The 18399-nt window shown below is 40.7% G+C and overlaps 1 protein-coding gene across 1 annotated transcript in view; it reads left to right on the top strand.

Annotated features, from left to right (window-relative positions):
* LOC124555203 (RNA exonuclease 1 homolog) overlaps positions 1-18399 on the top strand; it is a 221774-nt gene that overhangs the window by 114882 nt on the left and 88493 nt on the right. Inside the window, exon 5 of the mRNA XM_047129048.1 lies at positions 16028-16130. Coding sequence (XP_046985004.1) covers positions 16028-16130 — 103 coding nt within the window. The remainder of the gene's footprint in view (positions 1-16027; positions 16131-18399) is intronic.

Genomic DNA, 18399 nt, shown 5'->3' with positions numbered 1-18399 from the left:
TCACTTGAACAGTTTAGTAGACTTTGTTTCAGTTGCTTTTTGTTGTGGCCTTGAGTCGACTATTATTGCAGTAAATGTGGTATGTGGTATGATATGTTCCAATATAGGCTTAATATACTGTTTTCATAGATTGCAGCAATAGATGGAAACGGGGAATAGCAGACTGATAGGAAGAAGATTTCAGCGAGATCAGAAATGAAACCAGATGGGGGGGGGGGGGGGGGGGAGAATAAGTAAACAAACAAACAAGCTAACTTCCTGCTAGGTGGCAGTCATGAGAAGGGTGTCGGTCAACAGTTTGAGGACAAATTAGGATCAGGACTCCTGGTCCCAAATTTTGTGATGCCAAGTATGAGACTTGACCAGGTCATAGAGGATATTAAAGTAATATGTGGATATTTAAATGAGGAGGAGCAGGTACTAACAGTTGTTTGGGGGGGGGGGGGAGGGGAGGTGGAGGCAGTGGGTGTAGTGGTGGAGGAAGGGGGTTGGCAGGGTAGAAGCAGGTAACAGCCTTGCTAGGAATGAAATGTGTCACATCAGGAGAGACCTGGACATTTTAGGAGGAGCAACTATGCACACTAATGTGGGTCTTATTGATGTTCTTCGGTGGCATTATCAGTCATGGCTTGACAAAGTTGTACAGTGAGCTAACTGCGAACAGAGAGGCTTGTTGCACACTTTAGAGGGAACTTTCATTATAGCTGCACCAGTTGATGCTAGTGGGAAGTGGTAATACACAAAATATGATCTACAGTGTGATAGGTAGGGGACATACAGGTTAGCCAATTTTTTAGCTGTGAGAGTAGCAGGAATGGGAGGTTATAATCACACATGAAATTCCTGTAATTAGTGATGTGAGAGGAGCTAATTAAAAAAAAATTTTTTTATTAATGGCTTCATCCAGACAGGTAGTGCTGAAAGATCAAAATAACTGAAGTTCCAGATATCACAAAATAGAGAAATTGGAGAGAAATAGAGAAACGCTTAAATTTATGTTCAGTGGCTTCTTCAGAAATTTTTTTTCTTGACATTGCCATTCTGCATTTTACATCCTCTCTACTTTGCCCATTATAAGTTATTCCACTGTCCAAATAGCAAAATGCAACTTTGTGTTTCATTTCTTAATACAAATTGCCTAGCATCACCTCACCTAATTTGACATTCCATTACCTTCATTTTGCTTTTATTAATGTTCATTCTATATCCTCGTTTCAAAATACTGTTGATTCCATTCAACTGCACTTCCAAGTGACCATCTCTGTCAGAATTACAGTGTCATCAGCAAACCTCAAAGTCTTTGTTTCTTCTGCCTGAGCTTAAATTGCATCTCCAAATTTCCGATTGTTTTTGTTCACAACTTGCTTAATGTACAGACTGAATAACACTGAGAAGTTACCACACTGCCTCACTTCCTTCTCAACTGCTGATTACTTTTCATGCCCTTCAACTCTTTTAACTGCCATTTATTTCTATACGAGCTATAAATAACCTTTCACTCTCAGTGTTTTATACCCGCTATTTTCAGAAATTTAAGGAGTGTATTCCAGTCAACATTGTCAAAAACTTTCTTTAAATCTACAAATGCTATCAATGTAGGTTTGCCTTTCTTAAACCTATCTTCTAAGATAAGCCATAGGGTCAGTACTGCCTCGTGGTTTCAGCATCTCTCTGGAACTCAAACTGATCTTCCCTGGGGTCAGCTTCTACCAATTTTTCCATTCTTCTGTAAATAATTTGTGTCAGTATTTTGCCACTGTAACTTGTTAGGTAATATTCACACCTTTCACCACTTGCTTTGTTTGGAATGGAAATTGTTACATTCTTCTTGAAATCTGAGGATATTTCCTCTGTCTCGTATGTATTTCACACCAATTGGAGTTGGTTTGTATTGTGTGGCTCTGCCAAGGATATCAGCAGTTCTGAAGGAATGTCGTCTACTCCAGCAACCTTGTTTTGACTTGGGTATTTCAATGCTCTGTCAAATTCTTCTTACAGTGTAATATCTCACATATCATATTCATCTTCTTCCTCTTCCCTTTCTATAATATTGCCATCAAGATCATTACCCTTGTATAGCACCTTTATATAATTCTTCAGTGTTTCAGGTTACCCTTTTTCACTTAGTTCTGGTTTTCCATCTGAGCTCTTGATATTAATACAACTGCTTCACATTTCTCCCAAGGCCTCTTTAATTTTTCTGTAGGTGGAATCTATCTTCCCCCTAGTTGTACATGCTTCTATAAACTAACATTTGTCCTTTAGCCACTACTGCTTAGCCATTTTGCTTTTCCTGTCAATCTCATTTTTTTAGAATTTTGCATTCCCTTTTGTGTGCTTCATTTGCTGCATTTTTATATATTCTTGTTTTACCGATTAAATTCAATCTCTCATGTGTTACCCAAGGATTTCTACAAGGCCTTGTCTTTTTGCATATTTGATCCTCTACTACCTTCACTATTTCATCTCTCAAAGCTGCCTATTTGTCTTCTACCATATTCCTTTCTCCTGTTTCAGTCAATCACTGCCTAATATTCCCTTCGAAACACTCTGTAACCTCTGGTAACTTTAATTTATCCAGGACACATCTCCTTAATTTCCCACCTTTTTGCAAATTCTTCAGCTATAACCTACAATTGATAACCAATAAATTGTGGCCAGGCTCCATATCTGTCCCTGGAAATGTATTCCAGTTTAAAATCTGGCTCCAAAACCTTTCTCTCACCATTGTATAATCATTCTGAAATCTTCCAGTGTCTCCATGTCCCTGCCACATATACAACTTTCTTTCATGGCACTTAGAGTGTTAGCTTGGTTGGTTGGTTGTTTTGGTGGAGGGGACCAAACAGTGAGGTCATCAGTCCCATTGGATTAGGGAAGGATGGGGAAGAAAGTTTGCCGTGCCATGCCGTTTCAAAGGAACCATCCCAGCATTTGCCTGAATCAATTTAGGGAAATCATGAAAAGCCTAAATCAGGATGGGCAGACACAGGTTTGAATCATTGTTCTCCTGGATGTGAGTCCAGTGTGCTAACTATTGCGCCACCTCGCTCGGTGAAGTGTTAGTGATGAGTAAATTGTACTCTGTGCAGAATTCTACTGGGTGGTTTCCTCTTTCATCCCTTTCCCCCAGCCTATTTCTTGCTATTTTTCATTCTCTTCCTCTTCTCGAGTTCCAGTAACCCATCACAGTTAAGTTTCCTTCCCACTAAACTATCTAAATAATTTCTTTTATCTCATCATATATAGATATATATATATATATATATATATATATATATATATAATCTCATCATATGCGGAGCTATGCGGCATACAAAAGTTGTTCTACAGTGGTGGGTATTGGCTTTGGGCCTATCTTGGCTATGAAAGTGTTTTCATTGTGGTGCTCATAGTATCTTATCCACATTTCTGTCTCCTTACTCATTATTAGATCTAATACTGCTTTATTTCTATTTGATTTTGTATTTATAACCCTGAACTCACCATACCAGAAGCCCTGTTCATCCTGCCACTGAATTCCACTGAAAATGAAATTATCATATGGCAAGTTTCTCACCTCCTCCCTAACTGTCACAGTACTTGCAATGGCTCCTGATGCAGTTTGGAATTCCTGTATGACAGTCTGGATTGATGTCTGCCTATTAAACATTATGACCCTCTTCAACTGTCGGCAGTCTCTGCCTGTCAACAGACGAGGTTGGTGTGTATGATTTTGTGCTGTATGTGTCCCTTCACATTTCCATTTCACTATCACATCAGAATCAGTGGACCTAAGGATGTTTAGGAGTGTGGAAATCTCGCATACTGACATATGAAACAAGTGACACCCAATCACCTGATCACCTTCGAAGTCCATGAGTTCCGCAGAGCACCCCATTCTGCTCTCTCATGATGTCTAATGACTACTGAGGTTGCTGATATGGAGTACCTGGCGGTAGGTGGCAACACAATGCACCTAATATGAAAAATGCATGTTTTTGGGGGTTGGGTGACTTATTTGTCAATGATGATGATGATGATGATGATGATGATGAAATGATAATGAGGATAACACAACATCCAGTCTCTGTAAAGGTTTTTTTTTTTTTTTTTTTTTTTTTTTTTTTTTTTTTTTTTTTTTTTTTTTGAATTACCACTACCAGTCACAAACTTTGTCAACTATTGTATTACCTATTTATTTAGCGACATTTTTTGAGGTAATACCTCATCTTCAGGCTAAATGGCATTACAAAAACAACTTTACAATAAGGTGACCAAGAGAGCCACAGAAATGGAAACACCTCAGCACATCACAACGAGACTGCCACGCCAGAACAACAAAGTGAGTGACCGTTACAAAACATTTTTGTGCAAACATCAGTCCAGCTTCCAAAGTGACATCTTCCTCAGGATGACGACCACAGCATTTATGAAAAGATTATGTAACATCAGTATGACCTTATTGTAAAGTTGTTTTTGTAATGGTTTGTGACAGGTAGTGGCAGTAAAAAAAACCTTTACATATTTATTGAGACAGTCAAGGTCGAAAAATAGTCAAAATGACCCAGTCTCTAAGTGGAAAAAATCTCCAAGCAGTTGGGAATCTGACACTTGCCCGTCGCATGGCAGTCAGGGGTGGGGGGACACTGAACTTCGCTAATCCCAACTTTATGTAACTTCAACCTATCCATTTCCCTTTTCAATTTTTCCAACCTGCCTACCCAATTAAATAATTTAAACTTTAATGCTCTGATCTGTAGAATTCCACTTCAGTTTTTTTCTGATTATGGCATCCTATTGAGGAGTCCCTAGCTGGAGATCAGAATGGGCACTATTTCACCTCCAGAATATTTTACCCAATAGGAAGCCATCATCATTTAACCACACAGTAAAGCTTGCATATCATTGGGAAAAGTAGCAATTGTAGCCTCCCCTTGCTATCAGCCAATAACAATACAAGCACAGCAAGGCCATTTTGGGTGTTACAAGGCCAGATCAAACAGTCCCCCAGACTGCTGCTCATGCAACTACTAAAAATCTGTTGCCCCTTTTCAGGAGCGACATGTTTGTCAGGTTTCTTCAATTGTGGTTGCTATCTGTATCACTGAGGCATGCAAACCATCCCACCTCAGCAGAATCTGTGGTTCCTTGCATGAAAAAAGAACTGGAAATTTAGATGACGGTCTTTGCCTGTCTGGGCACCATGTAAATATAAGAATAAAAATGTTGGATATTGAAGATTATAAATTAGCAGCTACACTATGTGATCAGAAGTAAGTATCTGGACACCCACAAAAACATGCATTTTTCATATTAGGTGCATTGTACTGCCACCTACTGCCAGGTACTCCATATCAGCAACCCCAGTAGTCATTAGACATTGTGAGAGAGCAGAATGGGGCGCCCCGCGGAACTCACGGACTTTGAATGTGATCAGGTGATTGGGTGTCACTTGTGTCATATGTCAGTATGCGAAATTTCCACACTCCTAAGGCACCCCTAGGACCACTGATTCTGATGTGATAGTGAAGTGGAAAAGTGAAGGGACACGTACAGCACAAAAGCATACAGGCCAACCTCATCTGTTGACTGACAGAGACCACCAACAGTTGAAGAGGGTCATAATGTTTAATATGCAGACATCTATCCAGACCAACACACAGGAATTCCAAACTGCATCAGGGTCCATTGCAAGTACTGTGACAGGCGGGAGGTGAGAAACTGGATTTCATGGTCAAGCGGCTGCTCATAAGCCACACATCATCTTGCTTGGTGTAAGGAGCATAAACATTGGACGATTGAACAGTGGAAAAAGTTGTGTGGAGTGACGAATCATGGTACACAATGTGGCGTTCCGATGGTGGGGTGTTGATATGGCGAATGTCCGGTGAACATCATCTACAGTGTGTGTGGTGCCAACAGTAAAATTTGAAGGCGGTGGTGTTATGGTGTGGTTTTCTGTTTCATGGAGGCGGCTTGCACCCCTTGTTGTTTTGCGTGGCGCTAATACAGCACAGCCTACATTGATGTTTTAAGCACCTTCTTGCTTCCCACTGTTGAAGAGCAATTCGGGTATGGCAATTGCATGTTTCAACATGATCAAGCACCTTATCATAATGTCATAATGCACGGCCTGTAGCATGACAATAACATTGTGTAATGGGCAGTCCTGCACAGAGTCCAGTCCTAACCTGAATCCTATAGGACACCTTTGGGAACGCTGACTTCGTGCCAGGCCTTACTGAATGACATTGATACCTCTCCTCAATGTAGCACACCGTGAAGAATGGGCTTTCCCAAAGAGACCTTCTAGCACCTGATTGAAAGTTTGCCTGCAAAAGTGGAAGCTGTCATCAAGGTTAAGGGTGGGCCAACACCATATTGAATTCCAGCATTACCAATGGAGGGCGCCATGAACTTGTATGTCATATTCTGCCAGGTGTCCAGATACTTTTGATCACATAGTGTACCTATTGCAGAAGCAGTAAGGCTAAAGAATTAGCTGCCATGTATTTACAAAATCAAAACTGTAGATACAAGTAGTTTCCACCAGAATAAGACTAGGAAGCCTGTGCATGTGAAGTTGTAGTGACAAACACCACAATTATAATTAGTACACTTTACGAATCCCCTCTTGGAAGTTTTCAGAGGTTTTTACAAAAATTTGAAACCTTATTATGTCATTTGTTTGAAAAATGGAGACAAATAATAATTTATGGTGATTTCAATATTTTTTGGAGTCTGAGCAAAGAAAGGATGGAAAAATTTTACTTAACATTTACAGTGTATCTTCAGTTGTAAATTTTACTCGTCATAATTGTGCAGGGCAGCAGCACCTTAATGGACAACACTTTCTTTTAATTACAGCTCTTCTCAAACACCTGAGTTCAGCAACATTTGCTCTGCATGTAATTGCTGATTTTGGTGATGGAAACATCAGACTTCTACTTTTTTTTATTTCATATAGAATAATATCCTGGGACAATTCCACCCATACACAGAGTTATTTATTGCACATAAACATACTGTAGGGTTAAAATCTGGTGTCCAGCCTTGAACTTCATGTTGGCACCTGTTTAATAAATCAGGCATACTAACAGCAACCTCACAATACATTTTACTCTCTAATGAATTTTTTTTGCGAAGAATCAGTCATTATTTGAAAACAGTAATTGCATTCATAAAAATAACACTAGGTACAAAAGCCTTTACTATCTACAATATAATGCCCTAAGCAGGTCAGCATTTGTTTGCTGGGTATTTGCTTGGGGACCCGGGGCTTCCGGAGCTAAGGACTGTAAGTGCCACCAGTCCTCTGTCACCGTAAACGCTGGGCATGCTTCAACAACTGCTGTGTGGTACAGCGGTGGAATATTGTGTGGCACAGGGAATGGGGACAGCCTGGATTGTGAGGAGGGTAAAAAATCTATAAAAAAAACCACTCAGTCTTTGGGTGTGATGCGCACTGATGAGATGCATGGCTATTGAGGTGGAACAGTCATTAGCAGGCAACTTCTGGGGAAGCTGCTGCATCTCAGTTGTATAAGGCTTACACGAGCAGGCAGGGCTCTGTCTGAGTGGACCATTATTTTCCTAGCTGCTTGTGGGATGTGGATGGAATGCTCCAAGTTTTCTCCTCTTCCTCCCAGCGGAATGGATGGGGCACTGAAAGATACTAACACCCAGCCTCACAAGAGGGCTCATTTAGCCAGTCCTTCTGACTTGGGGATTTTTCAGAGTTCTTGCGTTAATAGCAACAGAATGCGTAGTGCCAGCCAGAATGTGTTTTTAATAGTTAAAAAGAAAGAGGGCAGCTTTGAGAAAGCTTCCCGGTTCTGTATTCAAAAGGGTTTAGAGACACTGATGGCACTTTCAAATCTGTCAAGCGATTCTGCAATGTTACACTGTTGGTAGAAAGCTCTAGTTCCCAACAACTATAAAGAACCTCCAGAAAGCTAAATGCCTCAGGGAATATGCAATTGAAACTTAGCTACACATCACCTTGAACTACAGCAAAGTTGTTGGGCCATGCAGAGATCTGGTAAATGCTCCCAAAGAGGAACTGAAAGCTGACGGGCCCCAAGAAGGCATTGCTAACGTACAAACTATAATGAAAAGGGTTGATGACAATCTGATTAAATCAGACTCGTGTATACTTATTTTCAACAGCACGAAACTTCCAGAGCACATATGGGCATGTTCTTTCACCTAAGCATGCAGCCATATGTTCTTAACACAGTGTGATGTTTTAAGAGTTGGCGCTTTGGGCACACCAATCTAAGGTGCAAGGCGGAAACCACTTGGGGCGAATTTGGTAAGGCTGCCCACAAAGGAGTCAGTAGTTCATCTTCTTCAAAGTGTGTAAATTGCTCTGGAGATCACCCTGACTGGAGCAGGGACTGCAGTGTCTTCCTTGAAGAAAGGAAGATACAGGAGAGTTAAAACAATGAAGTGGATGCCATATAGTGAGGCCAAAAAGATCTATAAGACCATGCAGCCCCCCCTCCCACACACACATACATTTGCTACCTCCTTTTCTGAAGTTCTTAAACAGCCAGTTCAAAAAGCTGATGCTCCTACAAAAACAGAGGTTGCTAGTGTTAGCACTGGTAGCAGTGTTTGTCAATGCCCACAGTTCTCGAACAGCTGACTGTGCTTTTGGCTACAGTTGGTCACATTCAGGCTGCTGCTTTTAGGTGTAGTGGTGGTGGAGAATCTAGCATGTTGCAAGTGACATTTAGATGTTCCTTGTTTCACCCAAGGGCTCTGGTACTGAGGCATCTCCTAGTGTAATCGACACAGAGAAGTCGCTCTCACAGTGGAGTGCGTGGCAGATGGTAACACATTTGCACCTCTCAAGGCACAGACTGGTTGTCTGGCTTCGCCCATTCACTCTGTGGGTGCCCAGGAGGTCACTCCTTCAGCAGGGTCTGAGCAGGCATATGGGAGGGAGGGTTTTATGGAGGCAGTCTTGCCTGCTCATATCAAGTGTGCAGGGTGGAGTTGCAACTGACGATGGCACCGCTGCTGCCTATCACATGGGTTCTGAGGCCATCTTTAGTTTATACAGGCAGTTGCCGGAAGTGGTGAAGGCTGTTGGCCTCACGTGTAGGATGCAAGCGGAACTCTTAATTTGCAGCATTGTTTGCAGAGCTGATTGGGGTCCTTTGGCTTGGAGCCGAGTGGAGGTTCTCAACCAAAAGATTTGTCGACTCTGTGATGGTCTTGGCTGGAGATTTCTAGACCTGTGTTATCGGTTGGGGATTTGTAGGACTTAACTTAGATCAGGGTGCACTACAGAAGGGAAGCAGCTCCTTGGGTAGCAGAGTACTTGTGGAGGACACATCAAGGGTTTTCAGGTTAGGCAGTAGTTTGAGGTATTCTGTTGAACACTTGCCAGTCAGTACACAGCATGGGAAGTCAGTCCACATTCAGAGTAAAGACACTTTGACTGTCAAAGTTTTATCAGTGAATTGTTGAAGTATTTGTGACAAATTTCCTGAATTTAGTGCCATCCAGGAAAGTTTGCGCACTCAAATTATTCTCAGGAGAGCAGGCTGAAACCCAAAGTAGAGAGCTCTGAGGTATTTAGCGAGTCATGGAATATATATCAGAAAGACAGATTAGAGGCCATAGGAGGGGCAGTGCTCATTTTAGTTGACAAAAATATTCTCTCTGTTGAGGTCGAAGTTGAGTGAGACATTGAAGTTAGTTACCTGGTCAGGGTGAAACCAAGTTAATTGTTGGATGTTTTTACTGGCCTCCTGATTCTGCTGTGGCAATTCTAGAGTCATTCAAAGAATGTCTTTGGTCAGTAGTTCAAAAATACCCAGATCATGCATTACTAATTGGAGACGAGTTTACGCTGTAGTATAGACTGGAATGTCTATGGATATATTTTAGGTTACCGACAGACAGTCATGTGAAAACATGGACATAGAAGAATTATGGGCAAAGTTTAAGCAGATTGTAAGTCGTGGTCTGGAGAATTGTGTGTCTAGTAAGTGGATACAGAAAAGACTCACTATGGTTTAGTAATGAGATTTGGACAGTGCTGAGGAAGTGGAGGCTGTTGTGCTTTTGCTTCAAAGAACGTGCAAATTATGACAAGCAAAGGTTAGTAGAGATTCCTGCATTTGTGAAAAGATCTATGTGTGAAGCATACAACTAATACCACCATCATATCTTAGCAAAGATCTGGAAGGGAACCCGAGAAAATTCTGGTCCTATGTAAAATCGATAAGTGGGTCTAAGACTTCCATCCAGTCACTTGTTGACCAGTCTGGTATGGCAGCTGAAGGTAGCAAAACGGAAGCCGAAGTTTTAAATGTCACGTTCAAGAAATCATTCATGCAGGAGAATTGTACAAACATATCATCATTTGACCATTGAACAGACGCCTGTATGGATGACATAGTAATAAGCATCCCTGGTGTAGAGAAACAGTTAAAGGGGGTTGAAAACAAATAAGTTATTAGGTCTGGATGGAATCCCAATTCATTTTTTCAAAGAGTGGTCTATGGCCTAGGCCCCCTTACTTAGCTTGCTTTTATCACTAATCTCTTGCCCAGTGCCAAGTCCCAAGTGATTGGAAAAAGTTTGTGATGACTTCTATGTGAAATAAGGACAAAAGAACAGACTCTGCAAAATAATAGGCCAATATCCCTAACATTGGTTTGCTGCAGAATCCTTGTACGTATCCTCTGTTCAAATATAAAAGATTTTCTTGAGACTGAGAAGCTTATGTCCGTGAATCGGCACGGTTTTAGAAAGCATTGCTTGTGTGAAACTCGGCTTGCCTTTTCTCGCATGATATACTGCGAACTATTGATGAAGGACATCAGGCAGATTTCATATTTCCAGAAAGCATTTGCAGTGGTGCCCCCACTGCAGGCTGTTACGGAAGGTACAAGCATGTGGAATAGGTTAATAGATATGTGAGTGGCTCGAAGACTTCTTAAGTTATAGACCCCAGTAAGTTATCAATTGGCCGTGTGTGTTCATCAGAGACAAGGGTATTGTCTGGAGTGCCCCAGGGAAGTGTGACAGGACTGCTGTTATTCTCTGTTTACATAAATGATGTGGTGGACAGGGTGAGCAGCAATCTGTGGTTGTTTGCTCATGATGCTGTGGTGTATGGTAAGGTGTCGAAGTCAGGTGACTTCGACAAACTTTGTAGTTGGTGTGATGAGTGGCAGCCATGTCGAAATGTAGAAAAATGTAAGTTAATGAGGATGAGTAGGAAAAACAAACCGGTAATGTTCAGATTCAGAATTAGTAGTTTACTACTTGGCACAGTGATGTCGTTTAAATATCTGGGCATAGTAGTACAAAGCGGTATAAAATAGAACGAGCTTGTGAAGTCTGTGGTAGGGAAGGGCAATGGTGGACTTCGGTTTATTGGGAGAATTTGAGGAAAATGTGGTTTATCTGGAAAGGAGACCACATGTGGGATGCTAGTGTGACCTGTTCTTGAGTACTGCTTGAGTGTTTGGGATCCGTACCAGGTCGGATTAAAGAAAGATATCGAAGCAATTAAGAGGCGGGCTGCTAGATTTGTTACTGGTAGGTCTGAACAACGTGCAAGTGTTACTGGGATGCTTCAAGAACTCGTATGTGAATCTCTGGAGGGAAGGCAACATTCTTTTTGAGGAACACCATTAAGAATATTTAGCGAACCAGTATTTGAAGCCGAGTGTAGAATGATTCTGTTTCCTCCAACATAAATTGCGCATAAGGACCATGAAGATACGATATGAGGAATTACGGCTCTTATGGAGGCATATAGACAGTCGTTTTTCCGTTGCTGTATTTGTGAGAGGAACAGGAAAGGAAATGACTAGTAGTGGTATGGGGTACCCTCCGCCACACACCGTAAGGTGTATTGCGAAGTATCGATGTAAGTAGCTGTAGACTGCTTGTTCAGCTATGGAATGCCTCTTTACTAATTATCCACGAGCAATGAGGGTGTTTGGGATCTGTGCAAAGTGCATGCTGGAGTCCTTTGGTGTGTGGCTTGTACAGGTTCAAATCCGGGGTTTTCACCAACTGCCTCGCTGGTTACTGCAGAGACCCACAGTGACATTAGATTTAGCACAGTGCAGGAGAGATTGCACTCCTGCTTATACTTTTAATACTATGTTTTCCAGTGTTTTAACATTAATTGTATCTTAAAGAGTCAATTGCCTACAGACGTCACAGTCATTGATACTTAATATCTGCAATCTTGAGGGTGCTGGAGCAGATGAGATATGCTGTACCTGTTAAATCCCTTGTCTGTTCAACTCCCTGAGAGCCTTCAGTCTCTGCAATGCATGTACCCAGGTGATACAGTAGTCGAGGATATCGAGGACTCCCTTCTCCACTTACAAAGGCTGGGTATTGCGAGAAATGAAAGGCAAGATGTAGCAGCCAAAGAGGCGTGTAGTGATCCTCAGTTAGTTCAATGTGCCATCCTCCTGCATGCTATCACCTCACTGTTGAGGTACAGAGTCATGTGTTGATGGGGAGAAGAGTGGCTGGGCGTAGCGGATAATAAACTGTGAACCATGGATTTAAATTCAAAGAATATTCTCAAACATTTATTTTATTTACTAGTGATTCATCAAGAACATTAACACATTTAATCACACTATATGGGCGTGGAAGTAGTTGCCAGGTAGTAATTGATGAAATCATAACCAAATTGCGTTTAAGAAATGGGAATTTTATTCCTAAAAGCTTTTTTTTTTTTTTTTTAAATATAAAGAAACAGATTTAAAATTATAAGCAAAAGCACCCTCTAGTTATCAAGTTACAATTTATTCAGAGGCAGAAGGAAATATAGCACACTGGACTCGCATTCGGGAGCACGACGGTTCAATCCCGCGTCCGGCCGTCCTGATTTAGGTTTTCCGTGATTTCCCTAAATCACTCCAGGCAAATGCCGGGATGGTTCCTTTGAAAGGGCATGGCCGACTTCCTTCCCCGTCCTTCCCTAATCCGATGAGACCGATGACCTCGCTGTCTGGTCTCCTCCCCCGAACAACCAGCAACCAGCAGAAGGAAATAAGTTTTAACTGTATGAGCTTTCTGGCAGAGAACCCTGCCGCTCCCTTTTGAAACGGCCGTAGTTACGACTGCTCGCAACAGCTCTGAAAGACTACACTGGTGCAAATCTGCAACACACCAGATTACTTTAAACTAAAAGTTTTAACAATTTACACAAGCACACCAACTACGCAACCCCGTAGGAGGGATGGAAATGGTACAAAAACACTAAGAACTAAAATATTGACCTTGCCACCGAAGGTGCAACTTGATTTTAACTTCTAAGAAAAGTCTTACGGTGAAAGGGTAGCAACTTTATATACTAAAATGACCATCTAAATAAAAGCCAATGAAATGCAGTCGTATATAAAATCCTACAAGGCTGGCCAAACAAGTTTAGATGCTCTACAGTACACAGAAACCGCCTCTCAAGATCATAGGCAAAATCAAAACATATTTCAGGTATTGGGCCATTACACTCAAAGCAATAAATTCGTTAACATGCCGAATCCGACAAACATGACAGAGGCAGCTCTGAACGACAGACAGACAATAACAGCCTAACAAATGCGGATGAGAGACAGATGAGCAAGCTGCGGACGAGAGACTGACCAAGAAAACAAGTAGAATTTAACAGGAGTAAATCACACAACATATCACCAATCACTTAACTTCTAATAAACTGTGATTTCTCGAAAAGACCTGGCGCAGCACCTCCAAATCAATCTCCCAAACCGTCCGCTGTCAGCCGCTTCAATGGATGTAGGAAGGCGCGCGGATCTCCCGTCTTTCCGGGTCCGCACCAACCGACCGAGTGCCCGCTGCTGCGTTCGCGACTGACTGACTGGCGAGCTCATAGCGCCCCTTAAATGCACGTGAACGGGCAACCTTTCCCCTTTCCCACCAGAGGGAGACACCAAAGCTGCAATTGTCACAGCGGCACCACTGCCAGAAACGGAGGGCGACTGCTTCACACTACGCGCTGTGGCACGCTCTTCAAAACAGCAATTTTTACCACGGGTCAAACTGCGTCTAGTAAAGTCCACAATACTGCTGTTACATATCTCCTTCCAACCACACAGGTGGGATGAGGCTCTCCATACTCCTCTTCAAATAGGCCACAACCCTATGATGCACGGCTTCTTGCTCTGACAAGAGACATCTCCAGTGTGTGGTGCTTGTGGTGTACATATCACTGTGTGCCACATTTTGGCAGACTGTGCTTGCTTTAACACACACACACACACACACACACACACACACACACACACACACACACACTCTTAACCTTACTGTTGCACAAAAAGGGGAAAGTATGTAGCCATAAAAATATTTGACAGCAACTCTTGCAAATTAAAAGTTGTTGGCATATAATGAAAGTTTTATAAATACATTGAAAACATTGCCTCTTGACAACTCATTCTACTCCAGTGGTGAATTTCTGAGTAGGTAGTATGTATGTGGTTGTTACTACATTTATCAAATTTTGTTGTGGAAAACAAAAATAATCAACAATGTAAACAGGGAGCATATAATCCTGTTTTCACAGAGAAGTTGTATCTTATTTGTGAAACTACCGAGACATTCTAAAATATGGCAAGTCATCACAAATGTGACCCATGGTACATGCAAAAAGCTAAGCGAACTATTTTCATAATTTTCATATATCAGGAGCTATACATTATTTTTGAGATAGTTTATTTATTTTTCAAAATGTAAAATAGTGAGCTTACAATCCACGAGGAACTATGTAATAGTGTAAATAGATATGACTTTTCACAGTGTAAAACAAGCAGAGATGTCTGATTAGCATGCTGTAAATAACAAGTTAGTTAGTTACTTATCGTAACATTCACTGGATCATAATTGTGATGTCTCACTCTGATGTGGAACAAGTCAGTTTTGTATTTCAGTACAGTTTCTCAGCAAAAAATATGGCATCATGCCGACTATTTATATGGTTACCATAAAATACTTCTTTTTTACAGGCAACAATTTATAAGCAATTATTTCCTCTCTCTCTCTCTTTCTCTCTCTGAAAGTATGCTGCAATATGTTTGATCAGATAATGGCAAGTGACTGTTGTTCTTCGAACTGCAATGAAGTTTAGTGCAGTAATGAATAGTGCCTGGGTATTCGGCAAAACCTCATGGAATGGTGCCTGCAGGTACACCAAATCTGAAATCTATTGAAATAGTTTTTGAAACCAGTCAAATGTACATCTTACAAAAAGTTGTATTATTTTTGTAGAAAGGATGAGGCAAATGTAATATGAAGCTCGTAAGAGATGATGTGCAAAGTAATGAGTGTAGTAGGTATAACAATGTGACAGATAAATTCAGATTTTGATGATGTGTTAAACAGAAAATGTAATAAATTAGAAAATGAAGACAGGGATTAAGAAGTGTAAATGACAAATAGAAGTTATGGTAAAGGAAATGTGACAGATATGAATGAAAAAAGCTGATGACGAAGGAAATGGAGACAGAGGGGTTGCGGTAGTAAAAATAGAGATTAGAGTTTCTTGACCAACAAAATTCACCTCCGTTACTGTTGGGACTCTGCTGCACATTCGATTGACGACATGCAATTGTGACCTTGTCTAGTGCAGATATTTCAAGGAAGACAAATCAGATAGTACCTATCAATTTGGGTTGGTTCATAATGATAACACTTCCTGATTTGCAGCAGCCTTGGCACACTGTATACTGTGTAGTTGCCACTGACAGTGCTTGTGTTATTGTGTGATAATCAGGCTAGAAAAATTATTTGGGTAGCTATCTCCACTGAAACTGACTTCTCGGCACTCTTGCCACCAACAAAACTGATGGCCAGAAATAAAGAAAACTCTTGGTCGCTGCCAGTTTGGTGTTTGTACTGACATAGCTGTAGAACCATTTTCCATTGTGATTAATATTTATGGAGACTAATATTTATCAATGTTCTTTAATGGTAATTGTATTAAAAAACAAATTGTCATTCAGAATATGTATATTGTAGTTCTCTTCTTTCTTAGGTCCTGGCTGAACGGTATATGAAGGTTCGTGCAACACCTATCTCAGATAACTCGTCTACAACTTGCACACCATCTGCACTTCAGTCATCTGCAAATACGGGTGGTATGTGCATCATCATATTCTTTTAATTTGTAAATTATTCATGGTGTGCTTTTGTTATGCAAATAATACATGACATGGCAAGTACTTCTACTTATAAAAATTCCACATCATTGCTGTTTGTTCACGAAAGATAGGTGTCCAACACAAAGGTAGCAGGAAGCAAACCTCTCGCCACAGGTGTCCTTAACTAAATGGAAATGACATGCTTGCACACTAAAGAATGCCTTCGTATTCTGTATGATGTTGAGAGGTTGCTGCTTACAAGGATAAATGAGAAGTGATTGAAAGGCAACAGTATTAACAAGAACTTCATTTGTGAGAAAGTGAGAGTAATTTTTGTTGGCTTTGTTAAGAAGACACTAGGATAATCAGCAGATGAAGAAGAGTTTAAGGGAGGTTCTGGTTGGTTTGAGAAGTTTAAGAGAAGACCCGGCAGCCACAGCATTGTGAGGCATGGCGAAGCAGCCAGCTCCGACATGAAGGCAGTAGAGAACTTTACCAGCAACTTCAAGTTGCTCATTGATTCTGAGGGTTTTGTACCACAGCAGGTTTTTAATTGTGATGAGATGGGTCTATGGAAAAATATGCCAAAGCGTACCTTAATAATAGGAGAGGAGAGTGCATTGCCTGGTCAGAAGCCAATGAAAGACTGTCTCGCATTGCTGTTCTGTGCCATTGCAAGTGGTGATTTGTAAATTAAACGGCTGCTTGTTTACCATTCAGGAACTCCACAAGCCTTCAAGAAGTGTAAAGTCCAGAAGAGTGGGTTAAATGTGATGTGGAGGCCCGTGACACATGATCTTTTTTGTGATTGGTTCAGTGAACTGTTTGGTCCTTCGGTGAAAAAATATTGGCTTGAGATGAATCTGCCAATCCATGTAATGCTTGTTATGGACAGCACTACTGCTCATTCTCCAGGCCTGAAAGACCACCACCCTGAAGAATTTCAATTCATCAAGATCCAATTTCTGTCTCCCAAGGCTACCAACGCATCTAACTGTGGAACACCAAATTTTATATTAAAATAAGTTCTGAAAATATCACTCTATATATTTTCACTGATATGTAGTTCGAGGTACCTCTCCTGGAGAAGAGCAGACATTTTGTGCACATTCATATCTGAATTTTAATAGCATTAAGTCTGTCATGATCTGGCAGTCTGCAGGTTCTTTTGGAGTGCTTTCCTCTTTTACGTTTGTGGGATGAATTACTCATTAATCTGTTGATCCAAATTTTGCATGTCTGATGTGTAATATGCTAAACATTACACTCTTTCAACAAACGCATACCTTAACAATCTCTAAAGACAATCGATATTCAAGTGAACGATGGCAACGGGATGCACTTCCTTCTTTGTCTCTTCACATCACCCATCTCAGTGCACTATAAAGCCAACAGTTGTATCTATATGTCATAATGAAGTACCCAAAATCTCTGAAAGAGTTGCACCTTATCGTTTGCTGTTAAATTTTCATGTGAGAACTGACAGTGGAAAAACTTTCCTTGAAAAGAACAAAGTTATATTCCTAATGTTTAACAAAATATGTGACATTTAGGCTTACACCTGAATGAAAAATCGCGCAAAAAATCGAAATAATGTTCAAAATATTCCAGTTTTGACATTTGCACTGCTGTATTAGAACCCTGCAAATATTCAACACACACTACTTTTTGCCTATGCAAGTTATGGATGACTTTTCTAATTTCAAATAGCAATTACAATGTTGTTCCACTCACACCACCAGGTGGAAGTTTTTCAAGAGTTTGACCATATCTTCTCAACATATAATGGCACTCACTGTCCGTCAATCCCTTATGTTGATTATCCTTTTGTCCATCCACTCACAAATGTTAACTTTGTTTCCTTCATTTATTCAGATGCTTTTGTGTGTGTTTTGCTCATTACAAGAACATTTGGTGTGTTGCACATAATGATTACACTTACCACATTGTGTGCAGCAACAAATTATTTTGTGGTTCGACAATGGTACCAAAAATACTACGAGACAGGAACAATTTAACCAGTAGTAGCAGGTCATCAGATAAAATGGTATTCCAGTTCTTGCGACAAAAATATCGGTTACAATGTTGATATGATATGAGTGTTGTGTGTTAGTACTGGGTGCTCAGTCTAAACAAACAGTAAATTCCGGGCCTGATTTTGTACATTCAGTTTGATACTATTATACTGGGTGATTCACGAAGATATGCAAATATTTTAATATGTTATTCTACTAGTAAAACTAAAGAAAAAATTTCATGTAAACAT

This window comes from Schistocerca americana, chromosome X (assembly GCF_021461395.2).
Source record: "Schistocerca americana isolate TAMUIC-IGC-003095 chromosome X, iqSchAmer2.1, whole genome shotgun sequence".
Classification (NCBI taxonomy): Eukaryota; Metazoa; Arthropoda; class Insecta; order Orthoptera; family Acrididae; genus Schistocerca; species Schistocerca americana.
This window is presented reverse-complemented; position numbering and strand designations above follow the sequence as displayed.